Raw genomic sequence first — 26,985 nt, 5'->3', positions numbered from 1 at the left:
TCTGGACACCTACAAGGTGGCATTGAGGGCCCCATGGACACCAGAATCAGAGCTGGATTCAGTCCCAACTCTGCCACCTACCAGCTGCACGCCTAAGTGGTCCCTATTATTTCCACAGCCTCACTCTCAATTCGCTCTCCCTTATATAGTTCGTGTCTGAACTTCAAGCTTAATTGTGAATAAGAGTTCCTGGAATCTGCTCATTGTGGAGTTTCAGCTCATTTGGAGGCACAAACTTGAAACCATTTTGGTCATTCTGACCACTGTTCCCATCACTTGATAACATCTCAAGCAGACTGGTTCATCCCTGAAAACATCACAGTTAATAAACAATCAGCTTACTTTGGAATGTTGATCTCATGTCCAAACAAAGCTCTTCCCCTCCCCCATCAGAGGAGGAGAGGTGAGGAGGCGAGTGGCATACACTCCACCCTCCCACTCCCCTCCGGTCTCAGTCCCCCAGGGCAGAGGAGGAAAGGGGCCTGGGCCAGCTCTGGACCCCTCCTGGCCTCTCTCTCTGGTCAAGCTCTTCTGAGGTTATCTGAGGTGGGAGGTGTCTTGCTTGGTCTTGTGACTTAGACCCACTGCCAGGTGGCCTCTTCCAGACAGGATGAGGGTTTCCTTGGACAGGCCTTGAACTTCCCTGGGCACCCTCAGAGAGTGGCACCTGCGTCTTCCTTGGACTGCCAGCGGGCCAAGCCTCCATCCCCCTCTGGGTGGGACAAAGGTACTGTTCGTTATACGGGGAGCATTTTCTTTTTCTTTCTTTTTTTTTGATTGAGACCATTTAAATTTATTATACTTATAACCATGAATGAAAAAATGCATAGCTATTTAACATTTTACACGTTAAGCCCATACACTTAAACATTTTACCTGACCAGCTAACACACATCTATCCTTTAAACAGAAGCACTAGGGGGCGGGGGGGACATATTCGCACCTTGGAAATTTTATGTTTTTAAAGTTTTGCTTAGAAAGTCCTCTTTTCAAGTGTATATGTGACTGTCTTCTGAAAACTAATGTTTACATCTAAGTATTTTACAATATGTTTGCCCAAATTAAGGCTGCAAGGTAAAAGCTGATTTTGAGAAGATGCAGATTCCAATTTGATTGCTTTGTCCTCGACAGCCCTCTCCCCTCCTCCTTTTTATTTATAGTTATAAAATTTTTATTTTTCAAGCACAGTTTATAGTCAATATTATTTCATATTAGTTTCAGAGGTACAGCATAGTGGTTCAGCAGTCATCTACTTTACAAAGGGGCCCCCTGGTATGTTAAGTGCCCACCTGGCACGGCCCATCATTATCACAGTATCACTGACTGTATTCCCTGCGCTGTACTGTACATCAGTCCTGCCAGTTTGCCTCTGCGATCGTGGTCTAACCCCCGGGTAGATGGTGTCAAAAGCCTAATTGGAGGCCCTTTGGGAGAGAGGAGTCTGAGCCAATGGCCCGTGCATCGCCCCCAACCCCGCCACTGGGTGGTGAGCTCTGCTCCGCACACACCTGTCAGCTTCCCGGCCCCCAGCCCTCCCCGATCCCCTTCTGCCTCACGGTGAAGGCAGGCGCCCAGAGGCCCCTTTCATAGTCTAGGGTTAGGTGTTTTTCCATCCAGGCTTTCCTGGTCACAGACACTTTTCTAATGAAGGCTACTCCAGGAAGCCTTTGTAACCAGCAACAAATAGCTCCTGCCTTTGAGGGCAATTGTGGGGACTTAATGGGATTCTAGGAAGCAATTGGCCCAGGTGTTCACTTTGGTTGGCTCCTGGGCTGCTGGTTACAGTTATGCAAGCTGCACGCTGTACAGCTCCGGGATCATTTCACCCTTCAGTCTAATCTTATTACAATTTTCTGGTTGAGGCGAGTCAAGTGTCAACACAGAGGCTCCCTGCAGAGTTGGTGCCACCCTGGCAGATGCCAAACCCTCCCTTCTCAGAACGTCAGGCCAGCGCCTACTTTGCTGCAAGAATCCTAGAAGCTGGAAACCAAGGGCTCAGTACCCACAGTCCCTCCACCAGGCTTACCCACATCTTGTTCCCATACCTTGGTGACCTCACATCCTGCCTCAGTCTTTCTAGTGCCTCGGGCTGGAACTTCTGTCAGGGCTGGAGGGACATCCAAAGACCCTCAGACCAGGCCACTGTGCCAAGGGGGGAAGAGGGTAGAGAGAAAGTCCCAGGGAGCCTGGAGTCAGCTTTGGGCTCTGTCTTTTCAGGTGCTAGTCTAGGGTCGTTCAAAGGAAGTTCGGAAGAAGTAGCACGTGGATACGTAATGACTGGCAGAATCTAGCAACATAATGATGGAAAACAGAAAATAATTTTTGAAACATGATGTGTGACATTAATGTAATATATAATTTACAATCACTGTCATTTTAACAAATGCTCTCTGAACCCATAACCCTAAAGATTTTATATATATATATTTAAGTAAATCATACTAATTCTACTCTGAATTTCCTTGATAGAAATACTAAAATACTGGCTTCTTTGGATGTAAGTTAAGGTTTCGAGTTTGTTGCTTGTGTGGCAGGGGTGCTTATAACTTAAAGAGAGAGAGACCTAAAATTATTATAGCTATTAATTTACATGTGGTCTTTGCTGCAAAGCTGAGATACAGCCAGATATTTTTCTATTTGAAGTACATTTGATGAAAAGAATTCTATAATTAGAGAATACAGTTGACCCTAAATGATGGGGGGGTTAGGAGTGCCAACCGCCCACAAAGTCGAAGATCGCGGACAACTGTATTAATGAGTAGAAAGGCTTACTGACTTCAGATCAACTCCATGGTTAGTCAGGGCCACCTGCTGGCTGCATAGGGTACTGCAGCTCAGCTATATTTCAGACTGAGCGGTGACTGTCATCAGGAAAAACCCTAGGAGAGGAGAAGCTCCTGTGGTCGAGGAAAAGATAAAAAGTTTGTATAGACTGACAGTGGACAAACAATGCCACAGTCAAGAAGGTGCCACAGAGATTCCAAGCTCTTAGAACTAAAATAAAACTGCCTCATCTTGTCTTTCGGGGACTACAGTTTCCATAAGAAAAATATCAATTATGTATTAAAACACTAGGTATGTAAGGTAATTACCCCTTCTTTGTACTAATTTTCAATGTATTCTTTCAGGAGATTCCCTTCACCCCTATCAGAATAGTCAACAGTTTTATAACGGGATGGAAAAGGGTCACCCCTATCAGAATAGTCAACAGTTTTATAACGGGATGGAAAAGGGTCACTTTCAAAAAAATTCATTTTAGTTGGCTGTCGGAACACAACTCTCCTCCTAACGGAAAGAAATCCTTCAATTAGATCAACTTTATCATCACACTCCTTTTATTCTCAACTCTATGATACCCCCATACCATTTTAACCACTGCAATTTCTTCACTACTTCTTCCTCTTTGTTATTTTCTACCAAAATAAAGGTCTATGGGAGGTAGAAAAACCCAGCAAAAGAAGAGGACACTCCGGAGCATACAGGCAGTTTTATTGAGTTAGTGGCATGAGGGGGAGTCCTTCCCGTGAGCAGCAAGAGCAGGCATTAGAGGGCCGGACCTGGGATCCGGAGGGAGGAGGGCTGGGTGGGTCAGGAGGGCCTGAGGCCAGGGCCTGGTGACTTGGTGATATGCAGAGCTCTCCTCTAAGGGGTCTGTGGCTCGTCTCAAGGGCAACTGGATTCAGACTCAGACACCCCCGTACTTGGAAAAGCAACATTCACATTTCACTTCTCCCTGAAAAAAAAAAGTCGGGGTGGGAGGTGGGGAGGGAGAGGTGAGGGCTCCACCAACACTCAAATTCTTATCAACCAAGAAAGAACATCCTCCAAAGGAAAACTGAAAGTCCCAGTGGCTTCCTGGCTTTGTGTCTGGGCTCTGGCAGTCGTTCACAGGCTGGGTACTCCCCCCCCCCCCCCCCCCGCTCCCTTTTTTTTTTTTTTTGGTTTCCAGGGACCTGTTGAGCCTGGAAGGACCACAGCTAAGGCCTACACACTCACTGGGACTTTTGGCGATATTCCTGCAGAGCTTTCTCTGCCACGGTCTCCATAAATTTAGGATTGTTCATGGAGACTTCTTCTGGGACAGTCACAGTGATGGGATCAGAATCAAAGAGCTTCAGAACCACCTTAGTGAAGCCCGAGGGAACGCTGGAGTCAGAGGTGCGGGAAGCCACCTGGGAGGAGGAAAGGTAAGAGAAGGGTTGAAACACTGGCAAAACCTCACTCATCTTGCAACAAAAGTCAGGCTTAAATCTGGGACCGCTGACCCCTTTGCTTTTTACTAATCTCAACATGTGTACAGCTCACTGAAAAGAAATGCCCCAATTCAGAGACATTTGGTAGGTGTACATGTCACTGCAAATGAGCAGCCCAGGGGGAGCCCACAGAGTGAAAAACGATTTCCAAGGCCCCATGTTTTCTTTGGGTAGCCACTGGCCTGGCTGTGGTAGAAAAGGAATCGGGGAAAGAAAATAGAAAGGTTCCCAGCGCTAGAGGGAAGCTTTTTATCACTGGTAGAGAAAAATGCACCCATCCATGAGCTTCCATCCCACAGAGCATCTGGCAGGAAGGGCTGCTTCATGGGACGTGCACAGGGTCCGCAGTCAGGCAGACAGGTGAGTCACCTATCAGTTACGTGACCTTGAGCACGCCATCGAACCTCTCTCACTTCCCTCGTCCCTAAAAGGGGGTCATGACATTGCACCGCCTGGTAGTGAGGCTTCCATGCAACGCTGAATGGAGAGGTCTCATGCTTCCTGCTGTAAGACAAATGCTGAATAGAAAGCCCAAGTCCCATCGCCACCCGTTTCACCCCCAGGGAGCACAGGGCGGGCCCCGGCTTGAGGACGAGACTCACCGTGGTGACCTGGAGAGAGTACTGGTCCTCCCGCTGAGGGAGGTTGGCCAGCTGGGACATCCAGCTGAACTGCTCGTTGAGCTGCTTCAGCAGAGAGGAGGTGTTGAGCATCTTGAGCTGGTAGGACCGGAGCAGCTCGTCGTACTGCTCGGTGAGCCTCTCGGCCAGCTCCAGGGACCTGCTCAGCTCCTCGCGCAGCTGGCTCTGGGAGGGGCTGCCGGCCGAACAGTCTGCGCGGACACGGGCAAGCGGGAAGGGGAGGAACACATGGGAACCGGTTCAGGCAACCGGGCCCGAGGCAGAGGCGGGGCTGGGGCCCTGCTGGTCATCGGGCCCTGACAAAGGAAAGAGCTCGACCCAGAATGTAACTCAACGGGTGGCCTCCTTCATCGAGAAAGTCTCGTTCTGGAAAAAGGTTTCAGCTGGACTAAACGGTGTGCTCAGTGACATCATTGGAGACTGGTGGCGAGTGGCGTGGACCACACGTGGTGAAGCGTGGACTTCAGTGCTCCGTGTGCTCAGACCTGGGGCCACTCTGGGGCCCTAGTCCCCCCATGAGTCATTTCTGGAGAGGGGGAATGTCACACATAGCTACAGTTTTGTGGCACCTACTACATGCCAGATACCACATAAGTGCTTTGGATATTCATTATCTGTAATAATCAGGTAGAAATATTCTAAGAACTACCAATAATGATTTTTTTTTAACCAGTAATGAAATGGAGGCCCACAGAAGTAAATCACTTGCCTGAAGTCATGGGATAAAGAATTCATGGAACCAGGATTGAACACAGAGCTTTAACTCCTAAACTTAGGCTCTTCCTATTTGGAGTCTGTAGGCCTGGAAAATTCTCCAAGTTTGTCTCTGGGCAGAGCTACAGAGTTGGAAATTCTGGCCCTAAGAGTTCATTCGGCAGAAGAGCTGGCCAGGACCCTCAGGTCACAAAGCACAGCACAAAGCACCCACCCACCATGGCTGGTTCAGCTTACCAGCGAGCAGGGAAGAGAGAGTTCATTCTTTTTGGCCTCTGAGTGCCCGCTGCAGGGTGTCAGACTGAACTACCCACTATTTCTAAAAACTACTGTTTTTTCTCTCCCTAAGTTTTTCAAAAATATTCCAAGGAGCCTGGCCGGGTGTGGCTCAGCAGTTGAGTGTCAACCTAGGATCCAGGAGATCAGGGTTCAATTCCCAGTCGGGGCACATGCCTGGGTTGTGGGCTCGATCCCCAGTCGGGGGCGGGCAGGAAGCAGCCGATCAGTGACTCTCTCATCATTGATGTTTCTATCTCTCTCTCCCTCTCCTTTCCTCTCTCTGAAGTCAATAAAGATATATTGAGAAAAAAAAAAATTCCAAGGAGAGCACATCAAACCCAAATAGGTCAGGGGAAAAGAGATCTTTTCACACTAAAGAATGGTAATCATTTCTATTAAATGATTATATGTAATCATTTCCATCAAATGGTTGTATTAAATGTAACTATTTGTATTACATAAAAGAAATGTTAGGTGGGGCAAGACAGACAATTACTACCAAGAAGCCAGGCTGGAAGAGATAGATAATGAATAACCTTACCTCTTTTACCAGGAAATAATTTAAATATAAGAGAAGTCATTGAGAACAGAGACTAAGTCTAGAGGCGATGGGGGGAATGCTGCCCCCCAAGGGATATTTAGCAGGGTCTTGAAAACAGTTTTGGATATCACATCCGGGGGTCACGTAGCTACTGGCATTGAGTGGGTAGAGGCCAGGGATGCTGCTAAACATCCTACAGGGCACAGGATAGCTCCCAGTGACAAAGACTGATCTGGTCCAAAAGGTCAATAGTGAGGAAGTTGAGAGATTCCAGTCTGGAGTTCCTGGGCAGTGCCAGCTTATACCGTTGCAAGAACCTTAAATAAGAGGCCATAAGTGTCCCTCAATGTGAAAAAAAAGGTGGCTGGCCCGGCCAGCGTGGCTCAGTGGTTGAGCGTCGACCTGTGAACCAGGAAGGTCATGTTTCGATTCCCGGTCAGGGGACACACCCAGGTTTCGGGCTCGGTCCCCAGCAGGGGGCGTGCAGGAGGCAGCCGATCTATGACTCTCTCTTCCTCTCCATTCCTCTCTCTGAAATCAATAAAAACTTATTTAAGAAAGAAAGAAAGAAAGAGAGGGAGGGAGGGGAGGGGAGGGGAGGGGAGGGGAGGGGAGGGGAGGGGAGGGGAGGGGAGGGGAGGGGAGGGGAGGGGAGGGGAGGGGAGGGGAGGGGAGGGGAGGGAAGGGAAGGGAAGGGAAGGGAAGGGAAGGGAAGGGAAGGGAAGGGAAGGGAAGGGAAGGGAAGGGAAGGGAAGGGAAGGGAAGGGAAGGGAAGGGAAGGAGGTAGCTGTCTGGGTAAGCAGTGATCAGTGACCGTGAGGATCAGTGCCAGGGGTGCCAATCTGAGCTAGGCAGCTGCATGCCTTTTCGTTTGGCCTTAACATGACTGACTTTCTTGTGGTGAGGGACTATGTAATTTATGCTATTCTAACGATAATATTTTATGCCAACAGCCCAAGAGGCTTGGCTGGGTACTCATCTACACTTTTACATCCATCAGCCTCCTATAACACTTGTATTTATTTTGCAGTAGCTTCTAAAATGATAGGAATGAGTCTAGAGTATTGAACCAGGCTCTGAAGGCCTGCCCTGGCAAAACAGAGCAAGGCCACAACATTGATCCTTTATTTACAAGGGAAACAATGAACTCTTGCTGAGCATAGACTGTTGTGGGCCAGGATGTGTCATAGGTGCTTTTAGAGCTGTTATCTTAAAGTAGGAAGAAACTAGCCAATGTCCAGATCTGATAAAGCCGAGGGGAACAGCTGAGGGAACTACTTCTTTTGCCTCAGAGACCAACCCACCAAAGGCAATGTTACTGGGAGGCTAAGGGACCACCATCAGTGACCCATGTGTGCTGGCGCAGAACCCAATGTGCTGGTTAAGAGCACATCCCAAACACCTAGCTCCCCACACCTTGTAATCTTGGGGAGTTACTTAACCTTTCTTTGACCGAGTTTCTACCTCTGTAAGATATGTTCATTATACCAACTCAGGGTCATTCTGAGTAAATAAATGTTTGCAAAGTGTTTAGAACTATGCCTGGCACATGCTAAGTGTTTGCTAAACAGAAAACAAATTATTTAAAATGTCATCATTTGCAGGAAAAAATAGGATATCTACTGTGCTTGGCCCTTGGGAAAATCAAAGATGATGGCTTTTCAAAAAAGCATAGCAGCCCCTCCCTTGATTTCCTGTTGACCATGTGCTGGAAGCCTTGGTATGCTATTTCCCGACTTAAGGGACAACTTTGTATCCCAACCCTTGTGTACAGATAAGGGGCCTAGGCAGAAGGAGGCAAAGGAACTCCCCTGGTGCCACAGCCAGAAGCAGCAGAGCTGAAACTGGAACTCCCATTGTCTGACCAATAAAGGCAGCCCCACTTAGGTTCCAGGGATGCAAGGCTCCCAGACTCACCCACTGCCAAAATCTCCTTGCACTTGGCACACTGGTCCTTCATCCTCAGGCATCCCGTAGAGTTGTGACGGATCTCCTTGCACACAGAGCGGTTACTGTCTTCTGGAGACACATGGGGGAAGAGGGAGTCATGCTGAGGGATCATACAGAGCAATACAGTGATGGGCCGCCCCGATCTCACTGACCCCTTCCATACTGCTGTTTGGCCCATTCAGATGGTTCTGTAAGCAGAGGAGGTTGAAACTGGCCTGCAGACACAGGCCTCTGATTGGGGTTCTCTGCAGGAGTAGGAGGTGGTTCCTGGGGTTTCCCCAGCTGGGTATGGCCTCCCCTCCCACCATCTCCCCAGATGAGCCCTCTCTTGCCTCCACACCTCCCTAACTATTTGCACCTCTCTTTGGCATCATTACTCATTTTGCTCTGCATTTTACCTAACTCATTTCTCTCCCCCTAGCCAGTCAGTAAGCCCCTTGAAGGCCTCTTTCAACCAGTCAGCAAGCCCCTTACAGCTACCTTATAACAGAGGGCTCCCCCCATTATGGATATGCAGTAGATGCTGTTTCAATTCAACACCCTCCTCTATTTCCAAATCATTGGAAACCAAACCCCAGTGCCAATCAAATGACAGCATTTAGGAGATGGTGTTGGCCAACCAATGTCTATTGGTTCAATGAAGAAAATCACTTGTGAAAGTATTGGCTTTTCATGTCCATATTAGGCTTCACTCATTCAAAAAATATTCATTGCATGCCCATTCTCTACCAGGCCCTAAGTTTACAGCCATGAACAGCTTTCTTAAGATTATATAATTCGTCCACAGAAAGCCACTTGAGTTCCCAAGAGAAAGGGGTCTGGTTCTCTAGAGGGAGGAGTCAATGTGATGCCCACCAGTTGCTGGAAGGGGCATGGTAAACTCCAATCCTGCAAGGGCTAGATTTGACCAGGTCCCATTTTATCAGCTGCAAAACCTTGGATGGACTCCTTTTTCTTTCTGTCACTGTTTTCTCCTCCTTAAATGGGGTTAATATCACCCTCACAAGGGTGCTGGGGGGAAATCAAGATGACACATGCCAAGTTCCAGAATAGCTCTTAGCGTCTAATGGGGTTCTTAACCAATTGTTAGTTTCTATCCCTTCTTAGGAGGAATAAGACATCTTTCTAACCTGCTGTTAATTCCTCCATTGGGAGTTCGAAGAAAGATCCATGGAATTGGCCATCCATGGCCTGTTGAGCCTGGTTTAGCATGTCTAAGAGGGGCTGGAACAAACTCTGGAAGTTCAGGGGTCCATACATGGGGAAAGGCATTAAGTTCCGGGCAAAGCGGGTCTTGGGATAGAAGTGGAAAGGCCTCCCTGAGGACAAGCCTAAGGATGAAAAGTGGTAGGGATCCAGGACTTCCCGGGTGAAGAATCTGTTGTGGAAAAGTTCATCCATAATACGGGACACCCTGCTGAATCTGTCCTCCATGGCGTCTAATACGTGGGCCTGCTGTCGGTCATTCTCCAGCAGGGAGTCGATGCGGTCACCGTTCATCCAGAAGTAGAAGGGAGAGCTCTGGTTCAGGAACTCCTCCAGCTGTGACAGGCAGAACAGGGAACAGTTAGGAGAAGCTCACTAGAGTCCCAACCTCCTGCATCTCCCTCTTGTTGAGATAGGCCAGGCCCAGCTCCTCACGACACTTTGGTCTCCTCAGTCACACAGCATGTGACTGAAGGCCCCACTGAGACTGGCTCCCTGGTTTCTGAACTGTCAGGTCATTACCCTTCCATTCTATCCATCCCAACAGAGAAGAGTTTAGGAAGACCAGTGAGGCCGTGAGAGTCACACAGTCCATCACTTGAGACTAATCTGCTGTCTTCTTTGGCCACTAATGATCCCCACCCCTGCTCGGCCAAGGACCAATTGATATGTCTTTGATGAGTAGCAAAATTCATGAGTCCTAATTATCGAGGCCCACAGGGAGGAACGCGATCAACAATGTACTAAAAATTCTTAATTTCTTCTGCCTAAGTGGACACAGGGCTCTGCCATACCATGTAGTTTATGTAATCCAGCTAATAACTGCTAGATTAGAGTCTTCTAAGAGACAGCAAATACCTGGCACAGAAGCTTTTTAGGACTCCATATTTCTGCACTCATAGCAGACATTACCTATTGATAATGGCACTCTGGGCCCAAATGCAGCCAGAACTAATCAAGTGCATCTGTGAAATGAAGCTGTGGTATTTTAATTGTAATAAGAAATATACGTTTGGTCTTTGACCCTTCCTAACAAAGAGCTCCTAAAACCCTTTGAATTTCCTATGATGAGAACAATAAGGGTGTCTTTTATGATGTTAATGAGGTGACTTTTGGAAAACACTTAAGGATGGAGATTGGTTGCTAGGGAAACCAACCTTGGTCAGAAGGTTTGAACTTTTAGTCCCACACTGATTTCTGGGGATGGGAAAGAAGCTGGAGGTTGAATCAACCTCCAATGGCCAATGATTTCATCAATCATGCTTACGTTAACGAAACCTCTGTGAAAGCCCCAAAGGACAAGATTCAGAGAGTTTGTGGGGTTGTCGAACACATCGAGATTTGGAGAGAGTGGTGCACCTGGAGAGCGCATGGGAGCCAACTGCCCCCTTTCCCATACTTTGCATCTCTTCCATTTGGCTGTTCCTTTTATAATAAACCTGTAATCTAAGAAATACAAGGTTTCTCTGAGTTCCTGCTCTAGCAAATTAATTAAAGAGGGGTTGTTGGAACCTCCAATCTATAGTGCAACAGTCAACAGCACAGGTGACAACCTGCACTTGTGATTAGTATCTGAAGGAGGTGGGGGGCAGTCTTGTGGAACTGAGCCCTTAACCTGTGGGATCTGATGCTATCTCCAGGTAGTGTCAGAATTGAGTTGAACTGCAGGACACCCAGTTGGTGTCCAGAACTCCCACACGCTGGAATTGGGTGCAGAATAACAGAAGCATGTTTCATCGGGGTCTCTTCATTCCCCACTCAGAGCCTAGGCCGCACTCAACAGTGCTTCCCCTTTTCACCTGGTGGCCATCCGGCGCTGAGCTGCTTCTGCAGATGCGAGCGTAGAACTTCATGCAGGTCTGTTTCAGGCAGGGCTTACACTCCTCCCAGAGGGCCATCATGGTGTCATTGCACACCTCCTGGGATGCCTTCAGCTTCATTTCAGTATCCTTGGTATCAGTTAGGGCATCCTACAGCAGGCCACGAAGCCAGGTTAGCCGCACAGAAATCACAGGCATCACCCTTCCCCAGCATGCACATTGGTGCTGGGCTCTCCGCCACCCAGGCAGACCTTCCCACATCTGGCCACACGGTGTGCTAATTTCCACCCTCTGGCTCATTGGTTCCCTCTTTTGCTTACCTGGAATTCCCTGCCCAGCTAGCTTTAAAGATCCTTTCATCTTCAAGACCCAACTGTTCCTTAGTCCTCTCAGGCCACTAGAACCCATGTGGACATCTCCTTCTCTGATACCACGCTTAGAGTCTCTCCCGCAGGATTTCTCTCTCCCCTATACCTCACTTCCTATGCTCAACTTCTGGTGTTTAAATGTCCCCATCCAAAGCCCCTGGAGGGTCCCTGAATCTTAGTTTCTATTGGAACCATGGTCCCTGGCATGCAATGGGAATAGTAAGCTTTGTAAATCAAAGTCACCACAACTACCCAGACTCTAACGTGCCCATGTCATCTGATCCCATAATTCTATAAGATTCTATGCCAAGGAAATCCTGCAATAAAGGACAAATTCTTATGCCTAAAGATATTTGTTCCCATATGCATTTATGGCAAAAAAGAAAAAAGAAAGAAAGAAAAAGAAAAACTAGAATTAATTCAGATGTAAAACTAAGGGACAAGTTAAGTAAATTGTGGTACATACCCAGGGGAGATAAATACAGCATTACAAGGGACGTTTATAATAAGTTTTAATATTATAGTAAGCATTTTTTCATGTTAAAAATTCATGATTTTTCAAAAAAGTAGTAAGAAATAGATCAAATGTTAGCAATGAGTTGTCTTTAAATATAAGGATTATGAAAAATCTTTTCCTCCTCTACTTTTCAATATAAAAATCTTGATGAATGAGCGTATTAGTCTTCAAAGAAGAATGAAGACACTATGAAGCTCTGACCAGGAGCAGTTCAAGCTATGCCATCTTCGCCCTGCTCTCTGTTCCCTGCTCTGCGCTAGGGAAAGCCACCACCCTTCCTACTGCGCCGACCACAAGCATCGGCCATGCTGGGCACCCCCTTTCTTTCAGGTTCACCTATTCATCAACTAAGAAGTGGAGTCTTTTTCCAAACTTTTATAATAAAGATGAGCTTTATTATAAAATCCAGATTGTAAATGTCAAACTCCAACATTAACCATAAAAATTAAACAACAAGACTTGCCCCTCCCACATGAGCTCCTTGAGCTCATGAGCTCCCTCCCACATGAGCTCCCACATGGTGAGAATTAATACTGATGCCGAGAAAGGGCATAAAGTTTCAAAGAAAGTTAGAGCTGCATCCAGGCCAACATTTCCTTAAGTGGCTCCCATGGAATTGTGCTAAAAGCTATCAGAAAAAATAAAAATGGATTCCCTGTTCAATTTAACAACAACAACAAAAACCTACTGGGTTAAATGAAGTTACATAGATCTCTTCTTTTTTTTTCTTTTTAAAAATTGCTGACACTATTACAGATAGCCCCCATCTCTCCTTCCCAGCTTTTCTCTACATAGGATTCTTAACTGCAGAACTTTTCAGAGCCTTCAAAATACTTTCATTATGCATCATGGATCATGAAGGTGACAGGTGGTCCCATCTTAGCATCTCCTTCATTAGGGGTAGGGTGGCAATAAGAGTAGATTTTTAAGATACCCTTAAGAAGACTATTGATTTAAAAAATAAGTCGTTCATTGAATTATATATCCTGTTTTAGTTTTCTTGAATCATTAAGCACACCTAGAGCCACTATGTTCACTACTGGAGTTAAGTGTCTCTTTACAAAGTAGTCCAGAACTCTAGAGAGACACAGGGCAGTACAGCGTGTGCCCGCCTTAACCCCAAGTTATCATCCCTACTAGGTAAGCTTTACGAAGGTAGGGCACCATCCCCCTCCTTCCCTGTGACAGACCCTATCCAAAGCCTACCTTGAGGCTTGCCCATAGTCAGGGTTTGGAAAAATCTACTGAAGTGAATCTGGGTATCAGGCCCTGAGCCAGGCTTATAACAAAAGCAGATCCAAGATCTCACCCTCTGAAACTTTCAAAAGCAAATAAACCCTCCCTATTTCTTAACCACAGTCCCAGTGTTAGGTGGCCCAGCCCTGGCTAGACAGAGGGTCAACCTGGCAACCCAGCAGTCCACCCCATGAGGAGCCAGGACCTATGCCCACCTCCCCTCCAGCAGGGCAAGTCGGAGCCGGCTATGGCCACCTGGCTCTTCCTTACCTCTTTCTTCTTCTTGGCTTCCTCTAAGTTGACGAGCAGTGATTTGCGCTCATCATTTGTATGGTCTATTAGAGACTTTATATGTTTCACCTCCTTGAAGGCATTTTTAATTTCCTTATTAACGTACTTACTCCCCTCAGTGGACATTTCTGCAAGAGAAGGGCAGGGAAGCAGACTGAGGAGAGAGGAAGAGATGGCGCTGGGGATATAACCCTGCAACCGGCTGGAATGGTCAGAAAGGCAGTGGGTCCAGGGGCTGTCCAGGCTGGGAAAGCCCTGGCAGGCAGCCTTCTGGCCCCAGCTTTGCCCTGCCACGGGGTCCCATCACAGGGCTCATTGTGGACCCAGAGACTCAGGATCAACTGCACCAGCTGTTCAGAAACACAAACCACTGGAGCAGGCCCACCCCAGAGGAGGGACAGAAGCACTACAGCCCTATGGGCTGATGCCCAAGAAAATTTTCAAGGAAAAAACGTCCTGGAAGAGTAACAACTTAAGCATCAAAATAGGAAATATTCTTCTTTTGGATACATGTCTTTCTGGAATTCAGTTTAGCCAAACATCTGAACTTCTTTTCTCCAACTCACAGTGACAGAGACACAAAGATGAATTAATAGCACTGTTCCGCAAGGAGACTGTGACCAGGATGTAACATCGCATGACAAATGCAATGAGACGATGTCACTGAAGTACCAGCTCTGGGCCAAGCGCTGAGCTGGACACTTCACGTGCATTTCCTTTAACATCCTGCATCATCATTGGCCCCATTGCATAGATGGAGAAAAGAGGTGCCGTGAGATCAAGACACCTGCCCAGGGTTACACAGCAGGGGAGCGGTAGGGCCAGACTCATGCCCGGGTCTGATCTCAAAGTTAGGGTTTTTACTATCCAGAGGGCCGGTCAGCTAGTAGGGTGAGAGTGGGCTAGAGGGAGGATGGGTTTTAGGAAAGGCCTGGCAGAAGAGGGGACCGCCAGCTGGGCTCTGAAGGATAAGCCTCATTTTGAATGATAATTCTCCTGCCCTATGAACAGAGAATCTGGAGCATGATTTTCTGGGTGGCAAAGTGGAGATACATGTATTAAATGCTATGGAAACTCAAAAGGGGGAGTCCCACAAAGGCTCAAGTGGTGTGGGTTTTATGGACCTTCGTGGAGGAGGTGTGGGCATCGGACTGCACAGGCTACTGGAAAGGGAACTTGTGAACGAGGCCCAGCAGCCAGAAGAGGCTTTTGACAGACCTGAAAATGCCCAGAAGCCAATCTGATCACAAAGAGCCCAGGCCAGGTGGCCGGGGAGAAGAGGCTCAGAGAGGGGCACGGCAGAGCAAATCCGACTTCACGCACAGCATAAGATGGCCTTTAACCCCTGGGGCCCTGACGGAGGAAGTGTGCAAAGAGGGGCACTCTGGTCTACTTACCGCGGAGCTGTCTCTCTGAGACCACCGGGTCGCCCAGCACCTGCCCATTGTCCCAGGTCATCAGCAGCCCCACCAACAGCAGTAGAGTCTTCATGTCGCCTCCTCCAGTTCTGGTCTCCTAGCCCGCGAGGTCTGTAGAGAGCAGGACACTGTCATGGTAACAGCTAGACAGCCTGCTGGTTTCTGGCCCAGCCTGCCGCCTGCAGCTGCTTCCCAGGAGCCCTGCAGGGGCCTGGCCGTTAGCTGGCCCCTCTCAGCTGGCATCGCTGCTTTTTTACCCCCAGGGAAGTTGGGAGAAAATATCAGACTTGACAATGAACACTTTCAAAAGAAAGTGGAGGCAGTAGGTACAGGGAGGAACCAGAGGACAGCAGCTTAATACAAAAGAAACAAGAGTTCTAGAGTCAGAGCCTTGGGCTCAGGTCCAAACCTTCCTCCTCCTCCTGCTTAATAGCTAAATATGCCTGAGCAAGGCACACCCACTTTCTGCACCCAGAAAGGGGTCTATCTGGTGATATCTGCTCATATTAAACAAGCCCTGAAAATATCTGTCTCGGATCACTCATCAGGCCCTCTCCTGTCCCTCCACAAGGAGGGGACTGCATCCCAGAGCTCCCTCCCCCACGGGCATCACTAATCCTGCCCACCGCAGGCCTCACCCCAATCACAGCTCTTCTCCTCACTGAGCCTCAGCAACACCTAAAACTGATTTCAAGAGTCAGAGGCACCGACGGCCAACCCTTTGGGTTGGCCCAGGAAAATAAGTCCATTTGTCACCCCTAGTGTGAGACTTGCACCAGGCTGTATGGATTGGGGGTATGAATAAAGAGTAGAGCCAAGAAAGAAAGACAAATGTTCTCAGGAAGTAGACAGGGAAAGGCAGAGTCAAAGGGTTAACGTTGGGATGAAGGGGCACTTGGGCCCTGATGCCTCCCCAGAAGCAGTCCCTCTGGGAAGACATGTGCCTCTGCTCTGCCAGGGCCCTTTCACATGGCCTATTCCCTCTAATCCACAGCAGGGTGCCCTGCCAAGGTGTTCCTGCCACCACTCTGGGCTGGCTGCCCTGAGCCTGAGGACAGCCCAGTCTTACACAATAGACCCTCTTCCAGAAGCTGAAGTTGTTGCATAAAACAGAAACCCCTCCCCCCTGTAATCTGCCCCTGACCAGCTGCTTATCTGAACTCACCCATTTCCCATGACAGAATGGGGAGGTGGGAAGCCCTTTTCCTGAAGTTGTGCACATCCAAAAACTGCTCTCAGCTCAGCAGGCCCATCTGGATGCTTGGTAGAACATTACTAAGGCAAGCCTCTTCATGAAAGTAATTAGTAGGGCAGCCAAGTTGTGGTTCCCAAATCAGCTGCACAAAGCACACTAGCGGCACGGAAGAAAGAATGGATCATCGCCTCCCCCAAAGACAGAGTGGGCAGCTGGGCCAGGGCGCTATTTGAGGCTCGCCAGAAGATCCAGGTCTAACAAGCTCTGCCCTAGCTGCTCACTGAGGCCTGAAATGCCTCAGGCAGGGAGAGAGCCTTTGTCACACCAGAGAGAGAAAATATACCAGAGCCAGCAAAATATACCATTCTGGGTGAGGTCCCTGGTAGCAATGACTTCTGAGAAATCCAGAATACAGGGCATTGGGCCCTAAAGAAAGGAGAGGGAGGACAGCCAAAGGCAAGAGCACTAGATGAGGAGTCCAGAAACCCAGCAGCCAGTGCAAGGTCTCTCATCAGGAGCCTGGGGTTCATGGGGAGCCATCTGCCTCAGAGCCAGGAAAGAGATCAGTATTCTGCTCAATCCCTCCGCTCCAGATGCCGAACCCAGAGACAGGATGGGGGTCCCCAAGGCCCACAGCAAGCTCGGGGCACCCCTAGGATGAGAACCCAGCTCTCCTCATCCTCTAGTCCAGTGTTCTTTCCTTGACACAAAGTCACTTAAGTCTCTGAACCTCAGTTTCTTTGTCTGTAAAATGGACCTGACACAGACCTCAGAGATGTGACTGTGCTCTGTAAACACAGGGTCTCACAGGATCAGAGTGAACTCTGACTACTTCACAATTTGATGTAGGACCAAGTGTGAGCATTGGTAGTATCCCTCGGGGAAGTGGGAGCAGGTGGCAGGTTTGGAGAGGGGCAGAGGAACAGAAGTGGGCATACAGAGGCCACCTGTGGTTCCTCCCTGACTGTGTGGCTTTGCCTTAGTGAAATGAAATGACCCATTACTTTAAAGTACCTACGAATCATCAGGGTGGGGGGGTCTTATTATAACGCAGATGCTGATTCAGAATCTGCTTTTTTAACAAGCATGCAGGTGATACTGATACCGCTGGTCCGAGGACAGCACTAGAACAGCGGCTGCATGGCCACCTGCCCTCCCTTTGCATTGACTTGCCTCCCCTCTGATCTTCTGGCCTGAGCACTTGTCTGGCCACTGCTCTGATTAGACAAGTTATGCCAAGGCCCTCCTTTCCCCACCATCAACTGGCAGCCTTTTCCCCCAGGGGGGCTTAATCCATGCAGAGGGAGCCTGGGGAGGACGTGGGGACCTAAGCAATGTAGTCACACAGCTTATAAACCGCAGGGTTTAAAGCCCAAGGCCCAAACTCCTGCCCTACTTCCTCCCCAAATGTAGAAAATTAAACCAAAAAAGAAAAATAAGGAAACAATTCACCTGTAATTCACACCATCCAGAGGCAAATATTACCACTCTGTTCCTATGCATTTGTATACAATCAGATTCTTTACATCCACTATATCAAATATTCTTTAAAGGCAAACTTCTGTGGCTATATAATAATATAGCCCATTTTCTGCTATGCTCTATTTTGCTATCCCACAAGGTTATACATTTAAATTGTGATTTTCCACTATTATAATGAACACTGTCACGAGCATTTTTTTATAGTGTTTGTACTTACTCTTAAATTCCTATTAATAAAAATCAGCTTTTTTTTTTTTTTTTTCTTTCATTAGGTCCAGAAATTCTGGAAGGTCAAGAGGCTCTGGTTCTAATCTCAGCCCCGACACCTGCTTGCTGTTTCCCTCTGGGGCCGGCCCTAAACCTCTCCAGGATCACTATCTGGAAGGGGCGCGGCTGAGTCAGACGCCTGACGTCTGGTGGGGGTTGTGCGCCTTTCCTCCGAAGCTCCCTGGCGCATCAGGGAGCAGAGACAGTGGGGCTGAGGTGGTTGCAACATATACTTAAGTCAGAGCATCATACTCATAAACACACTACCCAGAGAACTAGAACATTCTGAAGCAGACGAGATGGCTCATGCTGACACCCACCACGGGAGCGGGGACCTTTAGCAGGGGATGCTGCGGAAAGGCCCTGCTTGCAGGCGGGCCCTCCTCCCATTAGCCCTGGCTTCTGGCCGCAGAGGTCCGCTTCCCCAGCCTCAGTCTCCCCCATCTTTGCGAAAAGAGGCTCGCTCCACCTGTCTTATTCACCCACAGAACTGTGGCTGCAGCTGACGGGCCGAGTCCCAGCCTGTGCCCGGCACCCCGCAGGGGGTCTCCCGCCCGGCTGCCCGGTGGCAGGGCCCGGGCACCCATCTCCCCGACTCCCTCCGCTGCATTCCTAGCGCAGGTCTGACAGCTCGCGCCTGCCCGCGGGCCACCCCGCCCGCCGCCCCTCGGTCCGTGAGGCTCGGCGCAGGGGGAAAGGTGGGGCGCTCTCACCGGTCAGGGGGCCCGTGCGCTCCTCCGGCGACGCGGCGTGGAGGCCACCGTGCGGCGCCGTATTTATAGCGCTCTGCCCGGCCCACACCCCTTCGGGGCTGGCTGCAAACCTGCGTGACTCACGCCCAAAGAATGCCGGGGAATGCGCCGGAGTTTTCTGGAAGCCGGCGCGGGAGGGGTTGCGGGGATGAGCCGATCCGGCGCAGCTCCGGGCGTGGGGCGCGGGGAGGCGCAGCGGCACCGGGAAAGGGCCTGGGCTGCGCCCGGCGCCGCTGCCTGGGGACTCGGAGCGGAGGACAGCGCCCCTCGAGTGGCGAGCCTGCGTTCCCGTGCGCAGCGGGGCGCCCCTGCCTCAGCGTTTCGGGGTCCACTGTGCTCCAGGCCGGTCCCAGTCCAAATCAAACCTCAGTTCTGCAGCCCCGCTGAATGTTCATCTTTCATATTAAACATACGTCACTCCTCCTGTTTCATTGAAGTAGAAAAGTAGAAAAAAAATGAGGGAGGGGAGGGGAGGGGAGGGGAGGGGAGGGGAGGGGAGGGGAGGGGAGGGGAGGGGAGGGGAGGGGAGGGGTGTTGTGTTGGAGAAGAAAGCGGGACGTATGAAATACCCACTTCCCGAACCATCCCAGCGGCCTGCTGGCCAAGAGGAGGCAGAAGTATGTTTATAAGGATGAACATAGCATTTATTGGGGAACCAGCAGGCCCTTAAGCAAGTATTGTCCCCATCTACCTGGGACCCAGCCACAGGGTGGGCTTCATGGGTGTGCAACCTTGCAGCCCCATACTTGGTCTGGTGCACTATTGTTGCAGCCTTGAAATTCTTGATAGCTCTTGAACAAGGGGCCCCACATTTTCATTTTGCACCGAGCCTCAAAAATTATGCTACCAGCCCTGTTTCCAAAGGGGCTCACTTGTCTCTGATGGCCCCAAGTTCCTTCTGCAGCCAGGAGGAAGCCTTTTTCTGGACTCCCTTGGTCCAGGAGCTTGGATGTGACGGGTGACGGAGGGATGGGAGCCATCACAGCACCCCTGGCAAGGAGGGACCAACCCAGAAGCCCCTCAGGTATAGCTACTTCTTGGGGAAGAAGCAGAGCCACCCACTCTGGAGGGCCAGGATGTCTGAGCATGAAGAGAGGGGTCGAGGGGCTGGAGGATGGTTCTCTCACTGAAGGGTGGAAGATGGGTGGGCTGGGCAGGTGTAGGCAGCTTAGTTTGGGTGGCTGGCTTTGAAAACCACTGAGATCAAAGGGTTTTGAGGAGAGCTGTATGGTCAGGGGCTGTTTTCCTGTTTGTTACTTTTGAGGCACAGCTTGAGGTCCAGTCCCTGGTTGCCAAAGTCCAGGGGCAACTAGGACCTCCCTCCCTTCCCCCCCCCAACCTCTTCAGGAGGGAGCCTGGAGAAAGCTTCTAGGACTGTGACGAAGAAAGGAGCCTGAGCTGGGTGCATGGAATCCTGACTATAGTCTCAGCTCTGCACTGAGGTGCCGGGTGACCTTGGACCAATCACTTTGCCCTCTGGGTTCCTGTTTCTTCCTTCTGGACAATAAGGAATCTGTTGTGTATCCTCTCTAAGGTCCTCCCTTCAACCTAACCTGAGACAATGCCAAGTGTGAGAAGATCATTAGCCCAGAAGAAAAATCCAATGAAAATTTGGAGCAGTATTTCTCCCCGAGGCTTTATTTTCCTTTTAAAAAAAAAGTCTATCAGTAACAGCTACATTTTCTATGGAAACTGCCTCTTCCTTACTGTATCAATGCCCAAGGTCAGAAGAATTGTTTTTGAGCACGCTTCTTGTAACTTTTCTGTTCTGTGGCTCCCCCAGCATCTGGCACAGGAGGCATAAATCTGTGATAATTATATTTTTAAAAGTCGAACTTTGGAGGACAGGCAAGAAGATCTGCCTTAGTCAGCTGAAGTAGGGGAAGGGAGGAGGGGAAGAAGGGAGTAGGAGAAAATAACATAATTCACAGCCAAGACTGTGGTCCCCTGGGAATGATGACTTGATTAGTCCAGCTACTAAGCAAACAAGTCTAAGAAGACTTAATTTTAAGGGAAAAATGTGAATTTTGAAAGTACCATAAATGCATTGCTGGATTATGACTATTCTAAGTAAATCATAGAGGTCAACTGGTTCAGCCCTCACACAATACTTGAATCCTAAGCTCCCGGCCTTGTCGCTGCTTGCCCTTTGGCCTTCTGGACCTTGCCTCTCTTGAAGCCATGGGCTCAGCCCTGAGCCTGCCCACAGCAGAGAGGACTGACCACAGTGCAGAGCAGGACCACCTGTCCCTCACCCAAACACTCTAGATTAGCTCTTAGTTAGCTGCTGAGTCACTTGGCTGATTCATTAGAATCCATCATCTTTTTGGCAATGCTGCTTTTAAATCATTCTTCCCCCGTATGAACTTTGGCAGTCACAGTTGGGATTTTTAGCCTTGGTTTCTTTTCTTGGGGGGGAAGGGGGGGGCGCACCAGGAAGGGGGCAGGGGGAAAGTAAAGAGCCTCGTGTTTATCTGTCTAGTTATGCTTGGCCCACCACCTCCCCTATTCTAATATACTCCTTATGTGTCCCTGCCCCCACCATTGCCCAGCTTAACCATCACTAACATAACTGGAACAAGCTAGAAGTGGGCAAGAGGAGTACTCTGTGGCCTATAATTAAGAATCACTCTCTAGGCTCTAATTATTTAATGGGTGTATTCAGTCAATTACCAGACATTTAAAAAATCATGGATAATAAAATCATATACAATAAAAGCAGCCCACAGCTGATGCAGAGGAGTCCCAAGTACTTTGGGGGACCACCCTAAAGTCCACAAACATTCACTTTATGAGTTGTGTTTCCCTTATCTTCCCATTTGGATCCTTTTGGGAAAAGAGGCGAGGCTAGCCTCTTCTGAGTTGCTTATCATAATCTGTAAGGAGACAAATATTATTTAAACTATCTTCACTGTTAATCATGTTCTAGACTGGCTATGCTATCTGTATTTTACTCCAGAGTTGGTCAGCTCTAATCTTTTGCTCCAATTCATAGATTAACGGGCATTTTTAAAAATTGGCCCCCAGATCTGCCTGGGGTCAAATCTACATTTTCCATAACTACCTGGAATGCAACTAGTAATTATTTTAAATCAGTGATTCTCAATGGAACCATACAATGGAATGGCCTGAGAAGAGCTTTAAAAATGACCAATGCCCGAGTCTCACTTCCAGAGGTTATGGTTGGACTCCTCTGCAGTGCAGCCAGATAAGAGCATCAGGATTTTTTTTTAACCCTCCAAGTAATTTTCATGCGCAGCCTGAGTTAAGGCCCACTGCTTTTCGGTTGACACATTGCTGGCTTACAGTTTGCCCATTCAGTCCTCAAAGCATCTCTGTGTCCCTGTTAAAAGTACGTGGCATTCTTCTCTTTTTACAGAAGAGAAAACTGGGGGTCAAGGGAGTCTTCCTTAGCAGGTTTTTGCTTACACTGAGCTGAAATCTGCCTCCTTATAACTCCTTTCCCCCCTCTTATTTCTAAGGTGCTATATGTGCAGTTGTTCTGTTCTTTACAGCACAGACCTTCAAACATCTGAAAACAAATAATTCCATCTCAACCTAAATGTATTTCTTATTACCGTTCTTCTGCCCTCTTCTCATAGAGCGAGGTGGACAGATACTTCACTCTGTTCATGCCTGCCCCTAGGGTTTTAATTTTGTCATTGTCCCTCTTGTGCACCTTGAGGAACAAACACGAGGCACCAGCTTGGGCTGCCAGGTGAGAGGGTGGCCAGACACTTACTGCCTGTGATTTGTCGTGAAGCTTCCTGAGCCCCCAAGGCACTGTCTGCTTAATTGTGCATTGTTATAACACTCCGCTTCCCAAATTAGTTTACACTGACCCTGGGCAGGCTGTGGTGTGCTACAATACACAAAGAACAGAAGCAACCAGCTGTAGGTTCACTCAAAGATTTAGGGAGAAAAGTTAATATTTAATGAAGAATCCATCTTCTTTCTCTCTTTCATCTGCCTTTTTTCAAATCCTCTCTAAATATCATGCTTCTGAAGAAATGGGTGTCTGTAGATACATTTATGTTTAAAATATGTGTATGTAATATATATATATATATATGCATAATATATTACATATAGAAACCTATAAAAGATTCTGCCCTTTTCTTTTTAAAAATAAACATAAGATCATATTGCACATATTGCTTTGCAATTTGTTCTTTTCTACTTAATAAAATATTATGGACATCCCTCCAAGTCAACACATAGATCTAACCCATTCTTTTGAGTAGTTACATATTCTATTCAGCCATTCCCCTACTTCAACTTCTGTGACTGTAAGCTGCGCCTCAATAACCAGCCCTCAGCATGCATCCTAATATGCTGGTGCCGTTATTGGTATAAGGTAGAGTCTCAAATTGAAATGGCTGGATATTGTTGTCCTTTTGAATTTTTGCCACTCTAATGCTTAAAATAACATTTTGCCCCCATCTTAATCTCTTCATCTAATTATTGTGTTTGATTAATTTTTAAATAGTTTCCTCTTGTATTGATTTGATATGATTTCAAATCCACTTATTTGTGGCATACATAGGTGACGTCGTTTTGATCTATTTGTGACTTAAGTGAAGCAGTTTACTGAGAAGGCTGTGTCAGGATATTGTCCTGACATCCATTAACATCGATAAGCACTCGGTAGCTCATCTGATTTCGGGCACTGCTGGGGGCTTATTGGTAAGAACACGTGGAGAAGCAACTATAGCAAGGGGACATTAGATTTTAAATATCAAGAGTTTGTGAGGCCTCCCCAAGGGCATTCAGTCTGGGCAAGGTTATGCTTTGCTGACCTAAATGGCTCTCCAAAGCCCTTTGAGGCATTAACTGCTGCCTGGATAAGGGTGACTTTTACCAGCAGTGGTGAAAATCCTGCAGTGGACCCACAAAAAGAGATCAGCTTGCCAGTCAACACTGGAGCCCTCATTCCACAGCAGGTGCCCTAGCGACAAGGGACCTTCACTTTCCTGCTCCAGCTGAATGTCAGCTCTCGGTTGGTCGAGCCAACTGTCCCCAGTACCAACTCCAATGAAGGCACGCCCACCTCAGCTAAACTCCAGCTTTATTTCTTCTTCTCCCCTTGCCTTGAACAATAGTGTAATTAATCTATCATTGCTTTGGAATATGTTGTTTCATTATTGGCTTATTAAGAGACATTTTCCTGCATGCTTTTGGCTTGTGAAATTATTGTAATTCCTGCAGTGAAGGGGTGTTACACTGTTGGCAAAGACCATCTCAGTCTCTGAGCCTAATTTTGCCCCCTTCCAAAACACCTCTTTTGTGATTTGCCTGTTTATGTTGTTTGCTTGTTTTATTGAGTTACTCATCCTTTTTTCTGTCAATTTATAGGAGCGCTTTACATAAATAAAGTAACCCTATGTGTGTTGCAAATGTCTTAACCAAGCTAGGATGTGTCTTTTACCTTTCGACCATGGAAGCTTCACAATTTTTTATGTAGTGAAATTTGCGTAGCTTTTCCTTTATAGTTTCTAGATCTCCTGTCTTGCTTAAGAGTGTCTTCCTCTCACTAAAACATGAACAGTTTTTCTCCTAATTTTCCTCTAGCTTTCTACTGTGTTTATTTTCATATTTAGATACTTAATCCAAATGGGGTGTGTATGTGAGGTGAGCAGTGTGTGTGTGTGTGTGGTGAGCAGTGTGTGGAGTGTGTGTGGGGTGTGTGTGGGGTGTGTGTGTATGTGGTGAGCAGTGTGTGTGTGTGTGTGTGTGTGTGTGGTGAACAGTATGGGATGTGTGTGTGTGTGTGTGTGTGTGTGTGTGTGTGTGTGGTGAGAAGTATGTGTGTGTGTGGTGAGCAGTGGGGGGGGGGTGTGTGCACACATGCATGTATGAGTTTGTGAAGGAGGGAAGTAAAGGAAGGATCTAACTTCATTTCTTCCAGACATATAGCCAATTATAGCTCAACATGATTTAGCAAATAAACTACCCTATTCATGCTGAGCTGAAATGCCAGTTTGTCATCTATGAGTTTCCCAAACAAACTTGGATCTGTTTCAGGATTTTCTAGTTCATCCCTCTGATTTATATATTTATTCATGTGTAACATATTATTTTCATTACATAGCTTTAAAACAATATTTAATTTTGAGAAGGTAATCACCCTCACTTGTCCTTTACAAGTTTTCTTGGCTATTGGTAGACATTAATTCTTCCATATGAAATTTAAATTATTTTTTTCAGTTAAAAAAAAAGATATTGTATGTTGTAGTAAATGCAAATATTAGTTTTGGAAGAATTCACATTTTTATGTGCTTTCTTCTTATTTAGAAACATGTCTAGAAATAATTTAAACTATTATTTTTATTTCTAAATAAAATTTCCTTTTATTGAAGATATGCATATAATTTAAAATTATCAAATAGTACTAAAGTTAAAATAAAGCATTACAACTTACTAAAAATAAATCAAATAGTACAAAAAGTCCCAACATAGCAGTCCTCTCCTGCATGACTCCCTGTTCCTCCATCCTGCCACCTCCTCCACCCCCAACCCAGTAAAACAAATATTGTTTCGTTATGCTATGGCATACAACTTTTATATCTTTTTTTTTTAAATAAAAAAGAAAACTTCAGATTTTTGCTACTTCCGTCATTATGGCAGTGGAAAAATTAGAGAAATCCTGACCAAGCATATTATAGTAAAAGTTTTCAGATTAAAGTTCAAATGTCTCTCCTCTTTCATTCAGCTTGGTGCTCCCATTCTCTAAGATATGGCCTAGTAGGTGCTTAATAACTACTTGTTAAAAACCTGAATTAATTTTTCAATTAGTGCAATCTAAGATCCTATTTGTTATTTAGTAATCTCACTCTATTTTTTATTTGTATCAAAACTATAATGTCTCTGAGACTAGGGAACAGATCGCGAGCACTGGCACAGCTCCTGGCCATGTATTTGTTTAATAAATGAATGAAAACCATGCATAGTCAACATCAACTAGATCTTTCTCTCTGAATTACTAAGCTTCATCTTTTGCAACTCATGGTGAATCTAAATGTAAGGTTTAAATTTCTGTCTCTGGACTTTTATCTTATAAATGCACTGTATACACCTGTCCAGATTGTTCTGAATTTTGTTCTTCCAGTTTTGAATGAGAAACAAAATCTTGGAAAGAAATAAGCATGGTTTCTGGGTCTCCATCCAGAGTATAGAAAGAAATGTCCATTAGGACCCTTTTTATCAATTTAAAAGACCAACTTCTTGAAAGCCTGCTATGAAGAAATTCCTATGTACCAAATCCTTTGGAGAATATCTTTTTTAAAAAAAAATTTTATTATTGTTTGGAGAATATCTTTTGCAAAAGCATTCATGCCCCTTCAGCGCCGGTCTTTTTATTTAATTAATTAAATAAAATATATCTTTATTGATTTCAGAGAAGAAAGGAGAAGGAGAGAGAGAGAAAGAAACATCAGTGATGAGACAGTCATTGATCGGCTGCCTCTTCCACACCCCCTGCTGGGGATCCAGCCGGAAACCCAGGCATGTGCCCTGGAAACCCGGGCATGTGCCCTGCCCCGGAATTGAACCTCGATCTCTTGGATCCCAGGTCTATGTTCAACAGCTGAGCCACACCCGACCGGGCTGGTCTTTTTATTCTAATATGTATGGTTCTTGGCTCCCTGGATACAGGGATTTTCCAGTCCTGTTTGCAGTCATCTAAATTGTGGGATTCCTGCAGGGAGCCCTTTTCATTGCCCAGGGGATGGTTTGGCTAAAAGAGTCTCTGCTTCCTGCAGATCATCAAGGCTCCTTTTTTCATCTATATCCAGCCCCAAATAAAGTCAGCCACGTTTTTCCTAAATCTGTAACTGATTCTGGTGTACAATCTAAGTAGTTTGTCTTTGCTAGGACTTCATTATATTCATCAGGAATATTTGTACCTACACTGCTTTTCTGAGAACTTCACCCTTACGGAGTTCATAAAATAAGGTATCCATTTGACAACAGGAAGCCCTCTCCGGGGACCCCTCAGGTAGAATCATGTTGTATAGCACCCCCCACTGGGAGGGTGGTATTGCAGGGCACCTCTTG

At 47.1% G+C, this 26,985-nt stretch overlaps 1 protein-coding gene across 1 annotated transcript; it reads right to left on the bottom strand.

Moving 5' to 3' along the window:
• Nucleotides 1–3,472: 3,472 nt before the first annotated feature.
• Nucleotides 3,473–19,353, bottom strand: CLU (clusterin). Its single transcript, XM_081137309.1, has 9 exons — nucleotides 18,892–19,353; nucleotides 15,214–15,345; nucleotides 13,796–13,944; nucleotides 11,384–11,554; nucleotides 9,509–9,920; nucleotides 8,346–8,447; nucleotides 4,856–5,085; nucleotides 3,997–4,172; nucleotides 3,473–3,733 (listed from the first exon to the last, which is right to left on the bottom strand). The coding sequence occupies exons 2-9, from the start codon at nucleotides 15,305–15,307 to the stop codon at nucleotides 3,724–3,726; spliced, it is 1,344 nt and encodes a 447-aa protein (XP_080993435.1). The 5' UTR covers nucleotides 15,308–15,345; nucleotides 18,892–19,353; the 3' UTR covers nucleotides 3,473–3,723.
• Between the last annotated feature and the right edge of the window lie 7,632 nt (nucleotides 19,354–26,985).

This window comes from Miniopterus schreibersii (genome assembly GCF_964146895.1).
Source record: "Miniopterus schreibersii genome assembly, chromosome: 4".
Lineage (NCBI taxonomy): Eukaryota > Metazoa > Chordata > Mammalia > Chiroptera > Miniopteridae > Miniopterus > Miniopterus schreibersii.
This window is presented reverse-complemented; position numbering and strand designations above follow the sequence as displayed.